This window comes from Crocuta crocuta, unplaced genomic scaffold (assembly GCF_008692635.1).
Source record: "Crocuta crocuta isolate KB4526 unplaced genomic scaffold, BGI_CrCroc_1.0 scaffold3, whole genome shotgun sequence".
NCBI classification, from domain to species: domain Eukaryota; kingdom Metazoa; phylum Chordata; class Mammalia; order Carnivora; family Hyaenidae; genus Crocuta; species Crocuta crocuta.
Genome location: NW_027529934.1, coordinates 14,960,722 through 14,982,683, shown reverse-complemented (window position 1 = coordinate 14,982,683; position 21,962 = coordinate 14,960,722). Strand labels below are relative to the sequence as shown.

Below are 21,962 nucleotides of genomic sequence, written 5' to 3'. Positions count from 1 at the left end.
TTTTATTTATTGGGAGAGAGAGAGAGAGAGACAGCGTGAGCAGGGGAGGGTCAGAGGGGGGGGGGGTCACAGACTGAAAGAGGCTCCAGGCTCTGAGCTGGCAGTCAGCACAGAGCCCGATGCGGGGCTCGAGAACAATTGTTTATATACAGTGATTTCACAGCGGATGTTCACTATTAAATGAAAGGACAAAAAGATAAAATTAGACGAGTCAGGGAGAAAAACTTGGGACAGGACAATTCTCTGGTAAGGAAGCAGATCCTGGTGGGCATGGACCATTCATGGGGCGCTGCTGCCTCAACCCCAGCCCAGGGATGGGCAAAGGGTGAGGCTGGCCCCAGGGCGCATGGGCATCCGAGCTGGCCAAGGTCAGCTTTCTCTCTGGGTCAGCTCATCATCTTTTCTTATGAGTCTCTTCTCTCTGACCCACTCTTACCAAACTCACATGGAAAATTTTGGGCCAAGAAATTGAAAGAAAGAAAGAGGCGGGGGTGGGGGGGGAGGAAAGAAAGAAGGAAGGACAAGAAAAAGGAAGAGAATAAGAAGACAAAAAAAGAGAGCTAACCCTACAGAAATCAAAATGTCAAGCCGAAAGCCAGCATCTTAAATTACATTCCTTCAGAACTTTACATGGGCCATCTTAATTCATCAAAATAAGGGTCAATACTGACCTTCCTCATCCCAATTCCTCAGGCTGGAAGTTTCTAGAGAGCAGGGGCCCATTCTTGATTGTCCCTATAATATGTGTGTAGTTTTAGAATTTCAAGGCCCTTTTAGGGCTAACACTTTAGTCTGAGATCCTTGGAAAATGGTTATGATAGAGAGTGGAAGACACTTAGAGTCAGAGAGGTTAAGTGAGTTGCTCGGGCTCACAGGCTAGTGACTGGGAGCAGTGACGGAACCTGAGCTCAAGAGGACACATTCTACATCTCGGGCTCTTTCTGGCAAAGCTCTTCTCATCAGTGCTGGACCTGCCAGTTCTCAGCATGATGCCTGGAGCCCGCTGGGTGCTCACGTTATGGTCTGCCTGCCTGAACCAAATTTGAATCAAAAGTATACTTTTCTAAACTAGGACAGAGGGCTTTCTTTGAGATTGGTAGAATGGAGAGGAAATTGTGGCTGCCCGGTTACCGCATTCATCAGCAATTACTAGCTAAGCACCTGTGGGGGTGAGTTTCCTGTGCTTGGCATTGAGGATACAGTGATGCATGAGACAGATATGGCCTCTGCTCACATAAATCTTGCAGCAAAATAATAAACAAATGAACGAAGTTACATAAGTTGACCAAATAACTACAACTGGGTGGTGGGGGCTCCAAAGGAAAAGGGTGAAATGTGGCAGGACGTACAAGGGGTGGGGGCAATGTCACAGAAGGGTTTGGGGGAGCCCCATGAGGATGTGTGTTTTTATCTGAACTTGGAGGGACAGATCAAGAGTCTGGTTACAAAAGATGGGGAAGTGTTCCAAGTGGGAAAACCAATATTAAGAAGACTTCAGCCCGGATGAAACTTGACCTCTAAAATAAACTGAGGACAGGTTGCTCTGGCTCTAAGAGATGGAGTGAAGGGCAAAGAGGCACTCAGCAAATGAGAAAATGGGAAGGGGTGGGGCCGGTTACAAAAGTTGTGTGGGCCTTGGTGAGGGGCAGTATCACATTCTAAGGGCAGCTGCAAGCCATTAAAGTGCTTTTTTTAAAAAAATGTTTATTTATTTATTTTTGAGAGAGAAAGAGTGAGGGAGGGGCAGAGAGAGAGGGAGAGACAGAGAATCCCAAGCAGGCTCCATGCTGTCAGCACAGAGACAGACTTGGGGCTCAATCTCATGAACTGTGAGATCATGACCTGAGCCAAGGTCAAGAGTCAATTAACCAACTAAGCCACCGAGGCGCCCCCCTGCTTTTTAAAAAGTTTATTTATTTTGATGGGGAAAGAGAGATACAGAGAGGCAGAGAGAGAGACAGAGACAGAGAGAGAATCCCAAGCAGGCTCCACACTGACAGTGCAGCTCTTGATGCAAGGCTTGAACTCTAGGGCACCCCATTAAAGTGGTTTAAATAGGGGAACAACATGATCAGATTTCCAACACAAAGGAGTAAGGACCATCGCGTATGATGACAAACATTTCTTCAAAAGCCTTAACTTTTGCCTTCGACTCACACAAGCCCACGAGTTCTGACTCCCTAAATCCTGGGCCATAGCTAGCTGTAGAAGGTAGGAAAGGGTTGAAGAGAGGAATCAAGATGAAGGACTTTTGGAAAGAAAGGGGGAAAATTACATTTTTCTTAATATCAACTATGTGTCAGGCATTGCCTGGGAAGTCCTCATTTGTTATTAGATTTAATTCTGATTCCAGAAAAGAAATGGGATTTCCCCATTTTTGTTATTATTTTCTTCTAAGAAAAGCAACTGAACTTTCAAGCCATGTTCACCTAGCCCTTCATTCTTCCATTTATTTTATTTCATTTATTGATTTAGCAAAGTGCTGACTATGTGTCCACTGCTACTAGGCACTGGGATTCCATAGAAGAATGAGTGTTTCTCAGAGTCCATAGGAGAATGAACCATGTGAACACTTATGATAGCAGGTGACACATGCTTCAGAAGATGTCTGGATACAGACAATGGGAGCTACTTGAAGGCACATGGGGTGACCTAGGAGAACAAGGGAAGGCTTGTCACAGCTGGTGATACTTGAGCTGAAACTTGGAAATACTGTAACAGCAGGAGTTTGCCAGTGGCAGAAACGTAGGACAGGCCATTCCTGGGAGAGAGAGTGACAAGTCTGAAGGGCCAGATGCACAACAGAAGAAATTATGTGTTTAAGGAGGTACAAAGAGTTATAATTTGGAGGAGAGAACATAAAGTATAGAGTGGGTACATCCTAACCGTGTAAGTGAAGACACCGTTGGGACAATGAACGACCCTTATAGTGACACACTAAGGACTTTAGATTGTATTTAACAGATTCTGCAGAGCTCCTGAATTACCTGGCTGCAGGAGGGCCAGAGGTCCACATCGGACAGAAAACTCTGACTGGTCTCCCAGGAAAACCAGTAAGAGGCTACTATAACAAGAAGACGGTGGCCTGATGTTACGGTGGATGGCTGAAATAGTTAGGCTGTGACGGAGGTACAGTACCGGGAGGATGGATTCAAGACATTTGTGGTCCCTGGTGACACACAGATGTCAGGGAGTGAAAAGAAAAGGAAGCAAACTTGGTCTCCATTTTGGGCAATTTGGTGGAAAAGAATCTCATTCACTGAGATGGAAGCACAATGTTCGTGGCTGTGTGGGGTGGAAGATGGTGAGTTTGAGTCTGGGATACCTGGTGGGTTATATGGCTTCACCTACTGGTTTCTGAGCTCTTTCTTCCTTTCTTCCTTTCTTCCTTTCTTCCTTTCTTTCTTTCTTTCTTTCTTTCTTTCTTAATGTTTATTTATTTTTGAGAGAGAGCGAGAGACAGAGTGTGAGTGGGGGAGGGACAGAGAAAGAGGGAGACACAGAATCCAAAGCAGGCTCCAGGTTCTGAGCCTGATGTGGGGCTCAAACTCAAACCAGGAGATCATGACCTGAGCTGAAGTTGGATGCTTAACCAGCTGAGCCACCCAGGCACCCCTCTGAGCTGTTTCTAATTACTAGGCTGAACTATGGCATCATAGATTATCTGATCCAAGAGGAGGAGGCCAAGAAGAACCAGAAAGGTTAGAAAATTGGTTCCAGATGCGCCAGAGAGGTAGGGATAAGAACACACACCAGGCTACTGCTGTCGTGACTTAGCACCCCCACCCCTCCTTTGCTTCTGCACTCCACATCTTCATTCTTTGAGAGAAAGAGAAAATTAGAAGCAAAAAGCAGAGGAGTAGAGAGAATGAGCAGAGAAGACAGAGTGCGTCTGAAGAATAGGAGAGAGGAAATATGTGATGGTGACTGAACCAGCTTGGACCACCCTGTCTATGTGTTTAGAAATTAAAATATTCAAACTACAGCCAGATGCATAGTGTCTCCGAACCCCTCTCTTAAAACCAGTGCAGGGAGACAAGGAGGGGCCAGGATGTGGCAAGTACGAGATCCAGAGAGGGGGAGGCTGAAGAAGATTCCTCCAGCTCCCCCAGCATGATCACAGTGCCCCTGCAGGAAGCCAGGGCCTCCGTCCTCCTCTCCCACCAAACTTGCCCCACAGCACGGGAGCACAGGGAGCACACTCCCTGCCTCTGCTGTTCCCAGGCAAGTGCACAGGGGCTCCTGGGGCACCAGCAGCCTTGGGTGCTCGCAGAAGACAAAGTGGGTCAGGTAAGGGTGCTGGATTAAAGCCACCACTGTGGGTCCCCACAGTGACACCAGCCCGTCCTCATCATCCTTGTGAGCCCTCCTCCTCCAGTCACTTCTACCAGATTGAAGAGGAATTTATAGGCCAAAGGAACCATTTATCCTTTTGTTCCCATGAGAAAGTTCATTTCCAAACACTCAGTGAAATGTCTGTGGCAGAGGTGGAAAGGTGAGAGGAGCCCACGCGTGCAAAATCTGTCCTTGTGGGTCTGAGCATCACCTATGAAACAACGAAACACACCAAGTGTCCCTTAAATGAGGAAAGAGAAAGCAATTACAGCCCCACCAGAATGGACACACGTCTCAGGCAGGTGAGCAGCTCTCTGCTCTGACTCTACTATCTTGTCCCCAAGGCCATCTTTGCCTGTAGTCTCAAAAGTCCCGCACCCTGAACTTTCGTGTTTTTATTCTCGTCATCATCATCACCGTTGCTGTTGTGCGTTTGACCCACTCTGTTCTAGCTGTCCTTGAGGACATCAGAGAGCTAGGAGATGAGCTAAGCCACATTTCTCCAGCTCATCCCTTTGGGTCCATTCATTTTCTCATAACACCTCTGGAAAGGGAGCCGCAGTGGGAAAGGGGAGCTGCTGAGAAATGTCATGACCTAGCAGCATTATTTGAGGTGGAAGATTTGCATGGATGCGGTGTTTTATAGACTTTGTTCTGAAAGTCAGAGTGATGGGCAGAAAACCATCCCCTCCAGGCCAAGGCCAGACCCTTCTCTTTGGACACTGGGCCTTATGCACTCCTCCTAACCTCACAGCTGGTCCAGGCTTGGGATCTGTTAGGGGAGCTGAGCCTCCTCCCACAACTGTCCCCTGAGGCTTTCTGAACAATGACTTTAGTGACTACAAACGCCATGCCTCCCTATCCACCTTCTTCCTTTCACCCCTTGTTGCCCAAGGACCTACACTAACGCTGAGTTGTGACTTCTGAGTCATTACCATGGGTGTTGTGGATGCACTAATTTGATTTCATATGCAAACATGCAAATCTAAGCAAATGATGTGCCTGGATTAGCTCAACAAAAAGTCTCACTGTCTATACTGTAGCACAGAGCTCAACTACAACCCGTCACTTCCCCAATCTACCTGGAAACCCTCTGTTTTTGCTGATGCCTCTCCGAGTCAAGAGTCCCAGGCCTCTTACCCTCTGGGTCTGGTTGTTGGTCACCAGTTCATAGATGGGGGCTGCTCTGGTCACCTCCAGCAGAACTGGCTCAGCAGGAGTGTCAGGGCTGGATGTCACATGACAAAGGGGGCAGGATGAGGGGCACCGTCCCTTGCTCTGGCACTCCATGCGGACCCCAGCTGCCATGCGCTTGGTGCCAGACTCTGACAGGCTGGCGATGTATTCTGGGAATGTCAGCACCTTGGGGTCTCTTTCCCGTTCCTCTGACTCGTCGGATGGAGAGTTGCCTGCCGGACACAAAACAAAAAGGAGTAGTGAGCAAGGATCATGGAAGAAAAGGTCTTGCATCATCTTGTAGCCCCTGAGTGCCGGAGTCAAATCGTAGAGTGGTCACCAAATGTCACTGACGGGTTACAGATGTGAGTCTGCTGTCCCATTCTATGTGGGGAACCCATGCTCCCAGTGACCTACAGAGTTAGAAACAGCCATCAAATGTGAGATCAAATGTGAGATCAGGTTGTTTCCTTTTGGAGAATCATCAGCTCCCCTGATCCCTCAGAGGGAGGCATCTGCAATGCCTATGCAGGATCTACGACTATAGTAGTACAAGTAGTAGCAACAGTGATTATTCAAGGACTCAGATCCCTCACCTGTTAAACGAAGATATTCCTAGTACCTACCTCTAGTGTTGTGTGATGGCAGCATGTTTTTAAACACATACCCAGTGGCTAGTGCATGTCCAATCACCATCATAATACTCTTAATTTTAACCATAGGTAAGATTTACCTAAACTATGAAGTGCGAGCTAGTCCAAGCCTCCTTCAACCCTTATGAGAATTCTCTGCATGGACTCACATCATTGCATCCATTTTATGCATGAGGAAAATGAGACCAAGAGCCTTAAGATCACAGAAGGTAGTTTATGGTAGGACCTGGGATTTGAATCCAGTTTTGCCAGATTCCAAAGCCTTTAAGTCACTGGGGGAGGAAGAGGACTTCTCTACTTCATTACTCATCAATGTATTGAAGAATCAGAGGTGGTTTTAGCTTTTTCAAAAAGATGTGCACTCCAACGCGCTCCAAAGAGACTGGTTCATATTGCCCTTGATTGATGAGTGAAAGGTAGTTAGAAAAATTCTTGGCTTACTTTTGGTGTCAAAGATGAGAAATGCCTACCGGAACATAATACTTTGTTCCCTATGGAAGAAAGCACTGCTTGATATCTTCCCTCCAAGCCTTCATGATTTCCCATTTAACTTCTTCATTCCAGAGGAAGATGGATGTAGAGTCCACCAACCAAGTCTGCTTTTGCCTTTGGTTCCTTACAAGACCCCTGATTTTTTGTGACACCACTACAGTTCCGAACATGAAACAATTTCATAGAGACCACTGGGCTTTTAGAAAGAAGGGGCAGATCCAAACCAGACAGAGACCCAGCAAAAAAAAGAGAACTACAGGCCACTACCCCTGATGATTATGGATGCAAAAATTCTCAACAAGATACTAGTAAATCGAGTTCAACAGCATATAAAAAGAATTATTCAGCATGATCAAGTGGAATTCATTCCTGGGTTGCAGGGCTGGTTCAATATTCACGAATCAATGTGATACATCACATTAACAAAAGAAAAGATAAGAACCATATGATGCTGTCAATAGATGCAGAAAAAGCATGTGACAAAATATAGCATCCTTTCTTAAACCCTTGAGAAAGTGGGATAGAAGGAACTTACTTAAACATCATAAAATCCATTTACGAAATGCCCACAGCTAATAGCCTCAATGGGGAAAAACTGAGAGCTTTCCCCTGAGATCAGGAATGCGACAGGGATGTCCACTCTCACTACTATTGTTTAATATAGTGTTGGAAGTCCTAGCATCAGCAATCATACAACAAAATAAAAGGCATCAGAATTTGTAAAGATGAAGCCAAACTTTTACTTTTCACAGACAACATGATACTTTACATGGAAAACCCAACAGACTGGACTAAGAGTCTGTTAGAACTGATACATGAATTCAGCAAGGTTGCAGGGTACAAAACTCAATGTACAGAAATTGGTTGCTGGGGCACCTGGGTGGCTCAGTTAGTTAAGCGTCCGACTTCAGCTCAGGTCGTGATCTCACGGTTCATGGGTTCAAGCCCCGCGTCAGGCTCTGTGCTGACAGCTAGCTCAGAGCTTGGAGCCTGTCTTCAGATTCTGTATCTCCCTCTCTCTCTGACCCTCCCCTGTGCACGCTGTCTCTCTCTCTATCAAAAATAAATAAAACATTAAAATAAAAAAGAAATCGGTTGCATTTTTATACACCAATTATGAAACAACAGAAAGAGAAATAGAGAAACTGATCCCGTTCACAATTGCACCAAAAACCATAAAATACCTAGAAATAAGCCTAATCAAAGATATAACGGATCTGTATGCTGAAAACTACAGAAAACTTATGAAGGAAATTTAAGAAGACACAAAAAAAATGGAGAAACATTCCATGCTCATGGATTAGAAGAATAAATATTGTTCAAATGCCAATACTACCCAAAGCAATCTACACATTCAGTGCAATCCCAATAAAAATTCCACCGGTATTCTTCTCAAAGCTAGAACAAACAATCCTAAAATTTGTATGGAACCACAAAAGACTCCAAATAGCCAAAGTAATATTGAAGAAGAAAACCAAAATGGGAGGCATCACAATCCCAGGCTTTAGCCTATACTACAAAGCTATAATCATCAAGACAGCATGGTATTGGCACAAAAACAGACACATAGACCAATGGGATAAAATAGAGAACCCAGAATTGGACCCACAAATGTATGGCCAACTCATCTTTGACAAAGCAGGAAAAAGTATCCAGTGGAAAAATGATAGCCTCTTTAACAAATGGTGCTGGGAGAACTGGACAGCAATATGCAGAAGAATGAAACCAGACCACTTTCTCACACCATACACAAAAATAAACTCAAAATGGATGAAGGATGTGAATGTGGGACAGGAAACCACCAATACCCTAGAGGAGAAAGCAGAAGACAACCTCTTTGACCTTACCCACAGCAATTTCTTACTCAACACATCTCCAAAGGCAAGGGAATCAAAAACAAAAAAGAACTATTGGGTCCTCATCAAGATAAAAAGCTTCTGCATGGCAAAGGAAACAATCAACAAAACTAAAAAGCAACTGAAGGAATGGGAAAAGATAGTAGCAAATGACATATCAGCTAAAGAACTAGTATCCAAACTCTATAAGGGACTTACCAAACTCCACACCTGAAAAACAAATAATGCAGTGAAGAAATAGAAAGATGACNAATGAGAAAGAATGAAATCTGGCCCTTTGCAGCAACGTGGAAGGAACTGGAGGGTATTATGCTAAGTGAAATAAGTCAGTCAGAGAAAGACAGATACCATATGTTTTCACTCATGTGGATCTTGAGAAACTTAACAGAAGACCATGGGGGAGGGGAAGGGGGGAAAAGTTGCAGAGAGGGAGAGAGGCAAACCATAAGAGACTCTCAAATAATGAGAACAAACTGAGGTTGATGGGGGGTGAGAGAGAGGGGAAAATGGATGATGGGTATTGAGGAGGACACTTGTTGGGATGAGCACCGGGTGTTGTATGGAAACCAATTTGACAATAAATTGTGTGTGTGTGTGTGTGTGTGTGTGTGTGTGTGTGTGTGTGAAGAAAACAAGGGGCAGATCTAGAACATGCATTCTGGTTGTCTTGGACTGATCAGGAATGCAGTACTTGACAAGTCAGATCTCTGGAGGAAATGGTTGGAATTGTTTGCAAAGAGGTTCCAGAAGGTGACTGTGATACAACTCATTGACTTGATAACAAGGTTCTCTCTTGTGGGGTCCAGCGAGCTCTCTGCTCACCTCCCTCTTGTCTGTTATGTAATATGAGCACGTTTGGAAACGTCACGAGACATTTCGGCACTGTTGTCTCCCAGATGAACATCCTCATTATGTGGATGAGGCATCTTTACCTGGAGGCCCCACTGACATGGGTTTCCTCCCGCTCACTAACACAAAGGACTCACTCAGTGACTGCAAACATGGGACACAATTCATTTCACATTTGCTCTTTGTTTAATCACAAACCCAGAGTGGACCTGAAGCTTTTCCTAGTTTATAAGAACTGCGTAACTATACACACCAAAACCAAGAATGATGCTATCAAATAGGGAGGCCCAGGAGTCCACATCAGCTAGCCCCACAGTCACTTGAGCCACATGTAAATACTGATTGACATTCAGGCTTATGCAACTCAGTCAATCCCAGGGCTCGGAGTATTTGTAAAGTGACCACAATCTGGCAGGACTCTCCTCACCTGAGCCCCTGGACAGGCCTCAGTCTTCTTCAACAGGCTATACAGACTGGGCAGGGATAAGTGAGGGGAATGAGGTCTTGGATTCTTGATATGATTTCTAGAAAAGGCGGCTTTCATGCATGGGAAAGTGAGTGAAATTTTTTAAAAAATCAGTAAAGACACAGTGCATCTTTTCAAGACAAAGGTTAAAAACTTTTACTGCATAAACCTTGCCAGAGAGTTTGAGGGTCTCCTCGAGAGCCCTCATGACCCGTACAGTCAGATTCGCTTCAGCAGCCCACAGCCCTCCTTGTGGAGAAAGTATTCAACAGAGGCTGGGAAAAGAGGTCCCACGAAATGACCACTAGATGGCGATAGCAAGTCTACCATGACTTCTGTGAGAGGAAAAATCTTGCAATGAATTCTGTGTGGCCACTTTGGCACCACAGAAAATAAACTGAACAGAAAAGTAACACCTGGCAACTTAAAAATGTTTGCGATGGTATCATTTTTTTCAATGGAATAATAAAAAATTAATGAGTAGCCTAATTCCATAAAATGTATCCTAAGGAGAAACAATAGTGAGAGATGGGTAATTCTGAGAGACAGAGAAAATTAAAATCCCCCCTTGATATCTTTTACATGGAGTAAAATTTACTTGTAAGCCGAGATAATATGCCACCAAATTCCTTTCCTCTCACCTTTAATCCCCAAATATCCAGGGACTCTGTTCCCCACTTCCCCACCACACACCCCACACATCCCAGGATAGGACGCCTGCCCATCGTTCTGACAGATGGATGCGGCCACTAGAGGGCACTGAATCCCCAAACACAGTGTTGCTGAGTGACCACCTCCCAGCCCTCCAGCGCTCCATCGTTATGGCTTGTAATTGCTGTAACCATTTGAGGGGCTATTCCCTGACAGCTATCTTCTGACTGCTCCAATCAAAATCAAGACCCCACGAATCCCCCTCGATATCCTCCAGCCCTGGGTAGGTGCAAGGTTAGGGAGAAGGGAGGCGTGGGAAGGAGGATGCAAAAGAAGATGGTGGCAAACCACCAAACTCTTGCTTTAATCCAGAATCCTATTTTCCTTCTTCTGAAAACATTCAGGTTCATAGAAAGCAGGCCCTGTTGAAGGCCCCTGTAGGCCCCTCATCTCACAGTATGGAGTTGTCTAGAGAGGAGCTGGATTTATACAGAAGTGATGAGCAGCGAACTCCCAAAGCCATCCATTCGGGCTCCAGCAAAGAATAGAGATGTGTGTGTGAGAGAGATTTTTCAAAGAGAAAATGCATTTTCCATGCGCAGTTAAAGACACAATTGGGAAATACTCCTTAAAATGATGGAGTCCGGTGGTGAAAACCCAGATAAATCTCCCTTTGCCCAAAGAGAGCACCTATAACCATCATGTCTGTGGCAAAGTGAGGAAGTAGTTCAAATCCTACAAGCTTAAGAGGAGTCTGATCTTTGACGTTTGCTTTTAACTCCCCCTCAGTGTTGGAGAGGCAGGTAGAGAGAATGTGTGGAGAGTCACAGGAGGAGACCCCATCTTATTTCCTTCAATTGCTCTGCCTTCCACCTCCCACTCTGGTTACTTCTTATCTCTTCTGCCCTCTAGATCCCAGGTGGAAATTCTCTAGTACTTTAAGACACTACCTTGTTTCTTAATAAAATGAATATATGATTTCAACAAGTTATGAGACTCTGGACATAAGAAATGAGCTACACTTAAGCTCTTAAAAGATTATAATTGGCAAAGGTATCTTCTGATCAAGGCACCCAGGTGCCCATAAGGGGTGTGGCCCCCTCTTATTCCTGTCTGCAGATTTCATGTAATTGCTCTCAGGGAGGCTTTGGAGTTCTGCCATGACACTTAGCTTTCATATAAGTAGAAGAACAGCCAACCTGGAATGTAGTTAACAACCCCAAAACTGCAAAGCATTTTGCAAATACAGTTTGCTATAAATAAATGCCATTTGCTTTAGGCTAAATCTGTATCCTACAGCACACAGTGGATGAATTTCCTCAATAGAATATTGTGGAATGAGAATATTGGCATCCTCAATGTTCTGAATCTCATTGTGGATGTGCCCATGGCCTTAGGGGTGTACATACTGACCCACCTAGACTCAGGAGCATACGAGGATGATAAAAGTGAGGGACCCATCCTCATACAGGGTCTGCTCTGCTCTGACAGGTCATGGAGGTAGATTCATTGTTATGAAGTAAATTGGTACAATTCCTGTAGGATTTGGGGACTGTTTAAGACTCTCTCTCCTGAGTTGGTGCCCAAGGCAATGAGATGTTAATGACAGCACAGCCAGGACTACAGAGGTAGTTCATTAGGCAGCAAAGAAATCAAATGCAAACTAATTAGATCCTAGCTCTTGGAGACAGCGTAGGATCTACAGGAAAGAAGCTTGACGTGGGGCAAACGAAGCACAGTCATAGCACACTGCACCCTGGAGTCCCCCCGACACCCTGATTCCACCCCCTCCCTCCCCAGCCTCCTCCTGGTCACACAGGGCACCCTGGAGTTATCTGAATTCACATTTCCATCTGTGCACTCTGGCTCAGATCAGTCTATTGGGATGTTTGGTCACGTCTTTGGACACAGAGGTTCAAGTCGCTCTGGATGACTTAAAATGGGCTCCTAGACTTGCCGTAAGACAGTCTCTGAGACCTGAATAAAGTACAATGTGATGGGTTAATAATCAGGGAGAAGAGGAGAGGGCATAAACTGACCACTTCTCTCTAGTCCTCTGTATGACACAATGAGTGCTTGGGGTCAGTAACTGTATCTTCATCTTTGAGACTCCTCCATCCATTTCAAGTGTATCCATGTCCTTCCTCTCTCTCTCTCCATTGATATATGTTTTGGGGGGCAGGGTAAAGGGGGTGAATATAACAACCCACGTCATAGATTTAAAATTTTAAAAAGAGTCAAACATAAAGAATAAAACCAAAATATTTGCAAACAGTCGCTAGCCCCTTACTAAAGCTTTGAACCATCCAGTGGTTAGGACAAACCATTATTCTAACCATAACCAACTCTCCATCTCTAGCCGGGGCTTCTTCCACCAGCATAACAGAGCCTCATCATCAATAGCTTGCTTGGAAATCCACCTGAATGTCCGACAGGCATCTCAAACTCAACGTGACCCAAATTGTTGTGGTCATTCCTCCACACTCTCACCAGCAACTTGCTTGTCCCCAAGGTGCTAGTTCAGCAAAAGGCACCGGCTTCCTCACTGCTCAACATGGGAGTTTTGGCTTTGTTTTTGGTTCTTCCTTGCCCTCCCAACCAATCACCCAGTTTTCACATTCTTTACCTCCCCAAACCATCCACTCCTCTGCTCGCCCACAGCTGCCCCAGTGGCACAGCAGTTTAAAGTGTGAGGTCTGAGTCAGACTGCTTGGGATTGATTTCTGACCTTAGCACTTGCTAGCTGTATAATCTGGGGTGAGTTTCCGAACCTTTCTGGACCTGGGCTTTCTCATATCTAAAAAGGAGATAGTAACTGAATGGCTTTAGTAAAGCTGCAGTAAAGATGAACTGATAGAACCCATCAAGAGAGTTTGCAGTGCCAGGGACACAGTGAGGAGTCTCTAAAATTAATTATTCTCACCATGCCAGTCTACTTGCCCACCCCGCCCACCATCTAACAGGCTCCTTGAGGGGCAAAACCGTGTCTGGTTCTTCCACTGTAATATCCCACAGTGCCTAACAAGTAGCTAATGCATACAACAATTCATTAATCAAATATATATTTAATGCTTACCAGTGTTTGTTGAGTTAATAAATCATTTATAATGACTTGTATACGGTGTGACTAGGTACTAACTAGACAGGCTAGATTTTGATTCATTTCTCGCCTTGCTGTCCCGGATTCTTTTGAGATTTTCTAGTTTTCTCCTAAAAAAAAAAGTGGGAAATTCCATCCAGAGCAAGTTCCACCCCTTTCAGGGACAAATGTGAACTGGCACAAGATAATCTGATTCCACAGATTTGAGGAAATACTGCAAAAGTACACCTTTCAAACTGTGTAAAATCTCAAAGGTTATTGCTGTAGTGGAGTGTTTACGTTGGGATAGAAGGAGTTAAACTTAAGAAAAGGAGCAGCCAATACTGGCACCGACCAGCAGGCAGTGGTTCTCTGGTGACTGGTAAATGTGGGACCATCGCAGCCACTAATGTCACAAAGTGGCAAAGGATAGGATTGGTGTCCTGGGCCATGAGGTCACAGACACCAAACAGCAGCTGTGGTAGAAAGCAAATCGCTGCAAGGGTGTAGGCAGCTCTGGGAGCTGAGTGACAGCATTTGTACTGGGATTCAGCATCATGTATTCTACTTCACCAGCAGAAAAAGTCAGTGGTTGTAACAGCAAGAGCAGGGCGGGGGTGGTGGTGGAGACACTTTGGACCCCAAGAATGGCCCTAAGGACGAAACATGGAAACCTGTGTCTTCTGGAGTTTTCCTATCTTGCCCCATCTCAGCCTGTACACAGGAGCCCACCCACATTTCCAGCCACACATTCATCATTACCCATTGGTTTAGAGGAAGCACATCTTTGGGGATGTGCCTTGCAGATTAAACACTCGAAAACCATTGGTTCACAACTGCCCAACATGTTCAGAAACAGTCCCCGCTTCGTAGAGTTTATATTCCTGCCCTTCCCTACCCATGAGCTCACAATGAAAAAATATCCTATGTCAGGATGTATTCTTCATTGTTCTCAAATGGAAGTTTCTGAAACTTCAGATGTAGTTCTTTGGCATTTCTTCAGGAAGCTTCTGGAAATAGAAAATGGTCTTTGTTATAAGCAAAAGCAGCATCTCCAGGTGTGGTGAGGTCCAGTGTAAATAATTAGCAGTCGTCAAATATCCACCGGAAACCTTGGCAAAGCACAATTAACTGCAAGGTTGAAGAAAAGGTGTCTTCTGGAAAATTGAATTTTTTGTTTAATTGATACTTAGCCAGAAAATGCTTACTTTTCCTCCAATTCCTGGTGACATTTTTCTTCTCTAAAAATGCAGTTTTCCAATCGTCTGCCTGCCTCGTGAAGCATTGCCTACCAAACAGAATTAAACCTTTCCCCAAGGCACCTCCAGGTGATCATTTTGTTTATCAATTATGACTATGCAGATTTAGAAGCTGCGGGAGACAGAAATAAAACGGTACATATACCCCAAAGGGCTTTTAAAAAATTGATCTATAACAGACAGCTCCATTTTCTTAGGATTCCCTCCCCCCACCCCTTGATGGGCATGTTGTCAAACAAAGAATTGCCTGGTTGAGGTTCCTGGCTAATTGGGTTTGCGTTAAACTGAAGTTTTGGTGCAGGTACCACGCGTTGTCTTTGCCAAACACTATTAGTCCTCTTTGGCCTGGGAACAGTTAACTGAATAACGAACTGACCAAACCTCTGACCAAAACTCACCAAAGCCTCTGTCAGCCTCTTTTTTGGTCAGTAACAGTGACGGTCCATTTAGGAGCCAGGCAGCACCTGCCAAGGGATTAATAAAAACACAAAGATGGTCTTTGCCTAGCTGTGGCTCCAACTGCTTTCCATCTTGAATGTAGTGAAAAGAGAGACAAATGAAGATAGCTTGGGGAACTGCCACTCTGAGGATGCCTGGAGACCCATCTCTACACAGCCCCATGTGTCTCAAGAGGATCAAAAATAAAATCCAAGAACTCCTAGGAAACCTGAAAGCTTTTACGTCAAACATGAACCCTTCTAGTCAGCTAGACTGCCCCCAATGGGCAAGAAGCTGCCTTGTGTTTCGTTGGCTTGGGCTGGTTGTCACCCAGTGCCCGGTGCTTGGTAAATGTTCAACAAATACAAAGGGGTGGCAAGAAGCAAAGGGATTTTAGCTCTTTCTGGTTTCTTACTGCCTGTAACTCTTCGAGTTTGTAACACAATGCCTTATTAGGATGCACCATAAAGTCGAGGCCACGAAACCTGAGGTGGCTCGAGGGGGGGTTATCTGGAAACATTTACTAAGTGCATATGGGAGATGGGGCTGATATTGCTGTTCTCACACACCCCAAAATTCCTTCTCCCTTCCCTCTGTACTTCCCGATATATTTATTTATCTATTTTAAAGTTTATTTATTTTGAGAGAGAGAGAGAATGGGCAGGGGAGGGGCAGATAGAAAGGGGTACAGAGAATCCCAAGTAGGCTCTGCACTGTCAGCACAGAGCCTGATGCAGGGATCAACCTCATGAAACGGTGAGATTATGACCTAAGCTGAACTCAGACACTTAATGGACCACCCAGGTGCCCCCATCCTTCCCTATATATTTATTAAGTTCCTCTCTGGTCCCGTCATCCCTACTGGAAGTAATTCCACTGGTACTTGGAACCCGTGTCCAGAGGTGCACCCAGCACTGCATCAGACTAAGTTTGGTTCTGTCTTGTCTGTCCCACTCATCTCCAGCATGGGGCCTTACTAACCCAGATGTCCCCAGAGCCCAGCCCCTGGCACTCCGCAGGTACTCCCTTAACCAATGTATGCGCACACTATCGAACACCCCCCCCTTTTGTAATGTTGACATGATTTCCTTTTTTCATGTGCATCTTACAGCCCCACACGTTATTCACCAAATGCCTTTCATGTGACTCTAAGCGGTCCCCAAGGTTTTTGTTCTTAGCAAGTCTCTTCCCCTTCATTTCCTAGGGCTGCCAAAACAAATCAGCACCAAAGGAGTGGCTTCAAACAATAATTTATTCCTCTAGTTCTGGAGGCACAAAGTCCAAAGTCAAGGTGTCCACAGAGCCATGCTTCCTCTGTGGGCTCTTGGGAAGAATCCTTCCTTGCCTCTGCCAGTTTCTAGTGGCTCACATCATGGCATTTCTTGGAGTTTCTCAGCTTGAAGTTGCATCACTCCAATCCTGGCCTCAGTTGTTACATGATTGTCTTCTCTGTGTCCAAATTTCCCAAATGTCCCTCTTCCTTCTAAGGACACTAGTCATTGGATTTGGGACCTACACTATGAATCATATCAGCAGAGACCTTATCTCCAAATAAGTTCATATTTGAGGCTCTGGGTGGGCGTGAATTTTAGGGGGACACCATTCAATCCACTGCAGTGTGAACAGCCTTCAGCCTCATGACATCAGGTGAGCCCTCCCCTGACCAACAGCCAGTGACGATTGGGGACTGGCCATGCACCTGCTGGACTTCTTCCCAGGGTCCCAGGCAATGGGAAGAGGGAAGAAGTTTCTGGCTGCCTCAGCATCCCAAGGCCCCGCTGCAGCTCAGTGCAGCTTCTTGTCAACATCAAAATAAACCTGACTTCAAGATTCAGAGTCACAGCCTCTCAGATGTACAGAGCTGCCCAGGATTATCCCTGCTGATTCGACACAGACAGAGCAGCATGGGGAGGGAGGCAGAGGACGGGGCTTAGAGAGAGGTGAAAATGAGGGACACTTGCAGGATGGCTGTGTGCAAACCTCCATTAGCAGAGAGACTACGTGAGTGAGTGGGCATGCTCAGCAGGCTCCCAGCAGAGAGTCTCCCATGCTCTTGTTTGGAGATTAGGCTCTTTTCTCCACTCTTGGGCGTCCTGTCTGGGAAGTTGCTTGGAGAAGCCAAGCGTGCACCCTCAGACCACACGAGAGCAGGAGCTCCCCCTTTTCCCAAGATCCTCCCCAAGAAGGAGTCAGGATCACTCTGGGGAGGGGCCCAGGCACAAGTGGAGGGAGGAAGCTGGACCAGAGAGAAACAGCTCCCAGGGCCAGCGTGGGCCTCGCTGAGCTTCTGGTCCTTTCCAGAATGAAATTAATGATGCTTCCCTGTATTTACCAGGAAGTATCATTTCCCAGTTAGGGGTGCCCATGATCTCCCTTTGCTTTGCCAGAGTCATGGCCTTGGGGGCATTCTCTGTGTGACTCCTTCCACCTCTTCCTCCATTTATTCAGTCTTCTGCCTTCTAGATGCTCCACTTGGGGCCTGTTATCTCTTTTCCTTCAGGCTTCAAATCTGAACAAGACAAGCTTAATCGAGACAAAGTTCTCAACATTCTGAAATGGGTGTGACCAGGATTTGCCTTGGCTNGAGAGGGAGGGAGGGAGGGAGAGAGAGCGCGCGAGAGCGAGAGCGGCCGGGATGCTGACATGACTTACACTCAGGTGGGAGCCTCTCAGGGCTCATGCGGCTCCGCAGAGAGAGATTCAGTGCCTTGTTGAGACACTACGAAGGCTGGTGTATAAATATCTTTAGCTACCAAATGGTCTAGAAATTTTTAATAAAAATATTATTTAATAATAATACTACTCCAACCAGCAGGGAATGTTGTAACGGTCTCCATTTCCCCCCTGATACTCCTCTAGCTTCTGTTTTTCAAATGAATGTGGATGTTAAATCCTTTTGCTGCCCTGACCAATTTATTCTGCAAATTAACTATATATGACAGAAGTTAAAGTCCGTTACCACTTAGCTTTGCCTCACTGAAATTTATGCCGCTATCCTGCCCGTTACAGACACCGGCTCAAATAGATTGTGGCTCCTGGTGGCGATTTGGATTCTGCTTAAGTCCTTCACCTCTCGGTCCTCCTCTCTTGAGTTTAAAATGTGCTGAGTGGACCAGGATCTTTTCACCTCCCAGTGACCTGTGCTCTGTTCTCAGACATATGGTCCTTGCAGCCGCCCGTCCAGACTTAATCAAACTCTCCTTATGAGATGTAGTTTCACCCAGAACTGCAGCCCACGCCAGTCTGTGAGGGAAGGCTCAGTGGCTCAACCTGGCTGCAAGTGGTGGAAACAACCAGATGCACAGAAAAGCAAGGGTTACAAGATGAAGAGACCAGCAATGAGCGACAGATGGAGGTAATCTCAGGTTGTATTTAAGAGAGTGTGGTAATCAAGGGGATGGACAGAAGCAGTGGCATGTCAAACCATACTCCACGAGCTGGATCACTTCTGTGTGAATCAGGTAGAGAGACACTCTGACAATAGGGAGGGCAGTCGGGGCACATGGACACGGTGTCATCTCAACAATGGTTGAAGCAACTGGTGGAGTCTGGAATGGACACAAGAAGACCTGGAAACAGGCTTGGGAGCGCTCTCTCCAAGGATCCGAAGGACTGTCACATGGACATGAGATCACATGAATTTTGTACATTTCAGAGGGTAGACTAAAGATCTGAGGAAGGAAATGGGAGAGAATGCGTTTAGTGAGGCATAGGTTTTCACTGAGTGTCTGCCTACTCTGTGTCAGTGCTGATGTGCATAGAAACATTTTTGTCAAAAGCTAATTTTTTCATTGTGTGAGGTGGGGGAGTGGATAAAAAAAAAGTCGACACTGATATGATGAGGAGTGATATTAGAGGCTCTGAAGACAGGCATAGGGCATGTCCACAAGGAAATTCTGAAATCCACTCTGCTGGGCATGGGGGAGTCTGAAGGAAGACTCTGGATTCCTTCAGGGACACGTCTTGTAATAACTTACAACTGATACAAAGTAAGATAGGCAGCCTGGGAGATGGTGGGCAGAAATGTTCATTTGGAAGCCAGGCAGCCACACTTAGGGATGTCATGGCAGGGGCCGGGGAGGCGGGGCGCTTTGGAAGAAGGGCTCTGTGTCCCTTTTAACAGCCAGATGTTACGCTTCTACTTTCTGTGTCTTCATCTTCTTGATCTTTCCCTAAATCAATGACGCAGCAGCAGGTCTGGGAATATGGCTTTTATCAGACATACTAAAGGATTCTGACTTCGGATAACATGGCGGTCCTCACATAACATGTTGGATTCAACACCCTAAACAAGAGTAATTTATTTTATAAATATTGTCAGAATATTTAAATCCTTCAAGTTATCCCAACATGTAAAAGAAATAAAAGTGGGGAAGAGACTCCCAGGCATTTGGCTTCATGACTGTTTGGTAAAAAGATAAACAACTCTATTGTTTATGGAGCCATTCAAGCATCTACTCAGAGCCCCAGGCACAAGCAGCCTAATTTGAAAACTACTGATTCAGACTCTGATGACATTGGCCTGAACTGTTCCAGAAGTAATCAAGCGTGCTCCTCAGCCAAGAGGACCCCATGCTGACCCTGAGAAGGGTACTGCCACCAGGAACAGAATCTCTTACTGGCCATCTATAAACTTCGCTTCATGGATTTTGCCAGAGAAAAACCACACTGTGTGGTTAGTCCGACTTTGGGGATAAGAATTAAAGTCAGAAAGCTTTATACTCTCGACCAAGCATAGATCAAGTCAATCATGCAAATTCATCACATAAAGAAAGAACTTTATGGAGACATGAGAAGAAGGCCACAGCCATGCCAACAGTTCTGTTCAGGGGGACAATGAAAGGAGGGGCAGATGTAGAAGACAGATTGAATGCTCTCCTGCAGACAGTGAGTATCTATTAACACATTTCATTATTAACTCATCTCGTTCCAATACCCTCAAGAGAATTTTGTCATTATGTCCAACCAAGGTGGCGCTGTGATGTTACTCTACTTCCCTGCCTACTTATAGCAAACGTAGATATCAAGAAGATTATAAATGTTAAAATGACCTGTGTATTTCCTCCAGCCAAGGAAGAAAGAGGCTGTTACATAGCAGGGCCCAGCTGTCATCACCCGTAAAGATGGCCATCTTGTCACTTTGGCCCTTAAAAGCCCTGACATCACAGTCTCCATTAAAGTCTACCTCATTCTTGTGCACACACACAATTTTCTTTTGTCAATGAAGTAATTAATGGTTGATGGGGAGAACAGCCAGCCAGCCAGCCAGCCATAAATGGCCCTGCTTAGCCACTGAGCCAGCAGAAGTTCATGGACCCAGTGATGTGTGAGAACATAGTCAATGAGGAGGGCCGTTTCCAAGACCTTTGATATTGGACCACCAAAGAAGGCAGAAAAGCAGATGTCTGGTCTTGAAAATGAAGGGAAGGCTGGAGAGGGGTGAAGCAGCCCCATCTGTCTCAGTGTAAATAGTTGATATAGACATTGTAAGCTTATCATATCCCAGACCACCACCTCAGCTGGCAAAGACCATCTTCACCCAGAATTTCTCATCTCCTGAGAGGAGGCAATTAGGCCTAGGGTCAAGTTCAGAGGTCTGGGACATATGATAGATGCTTAAACTCTCTGGGCTACAGTTCCCTTATGTGTTAAATTGGTTAATAACAGAACTTGTCTCACTGGGTTGTTCTGAGAGTTAAATGGAATAATACATTTAAAACCCTGAGCCTGGCCTCCAGTATCTTAGCTCTCAATGGTAGCCATTGTTCACCATTAGACCTCCAAACCTAGCACAGTCTTGGCACCCAGTAGGTACTCAGTACATATAAAAGGAATAAAAATGAACAAACATTGGTGCTCAAAAACAGAACAAGGATCTTCATGAGCTAGAGACAGAATAAGAATACTCAATAGTAAATGAGGACTAAACTTGCAGACTTTGGATCTGCAGGAATTTAACTCATCAAGGTTGCCAGGAAGTCAGCTCCTACATAGTTAAGAGATCAGAAATCCCCCACACTATGGGGAAATTAAACTATGATTGAGCAAGAGCTTCACTACTTGCCCCCCAAAAGTGAGACCAAGAAAGCCATGCCTATGTCCAGGCTTCTGTGAGTACTAAGCTGCCTGCCTGAGATGGCAGGAGGGAGGAGAGCCAGACTGTGGCTGTCCCACTGGCTTTAGTACTGGAGTCATGATAGACCTGTGGGATGAGTGAGGGGAAGGCAAAGATGATGCTAAATTCATAATTAGTTTGTGGCAACGTGCTTCCATGTACAGCTTTGATGCATGACAATCAATCAAAAGATGTGGCTGGTTTGCCTAATGGTGGCCTATCAAACATCACTGTTAACGGTATGCTTGTTCAAAGTGACATGGTCCCTATGGTCGCAAGGTGACCCTCAAGGCTGGCAACCCATCCTCCAACAGTTGGATGATCTTGTCATTAATACCGAGGAAAGAGGGGGCATCTGGGTGAATCAGTTGGTTAAGCATCTAACTTCTGCTCAGGTCGTGATCTCACAGTTCTGAGTTCAAGACCCCCCTTGGGCTCTGTGCTAACAGCTCTGAGCATGGAGCCTACTTCTGATTCTGTGTCTCCTTCTCTCTGCCCCTCCTCTGCTCATGCCCTGTCTCTCTCTTTCTCTTAAAAAATAAATAAACATTAAAAATTTTAAAGAAAATATTGGGGGCAAATGGGTATAAAAG

The 21,962-nt window shown here is 45.4% G+C and overlaps 1 protein-coding gene across 1 annotated transcript in view; it reads right to left on the bottom strand.

Moving 5' to 3' along the window:
- Positions 1-21,962, bottom strand: part of ASTN1 (astrotactin 1) — a 191,608-nt gene that overhangs the window by 30,976 nt on the left and 138,670 nt on the right. Inside the window, exon 17 of the mRNA XM_077763092.1 lies at positions 5,476-5,744. Coding sequence (XP_077619218.1) covers positions 5,476-5,744 — 269 coding nt within the window. The remainder of the gene's footprint in view (positions 1-5,475; positions 5,745-21,962) is intronic.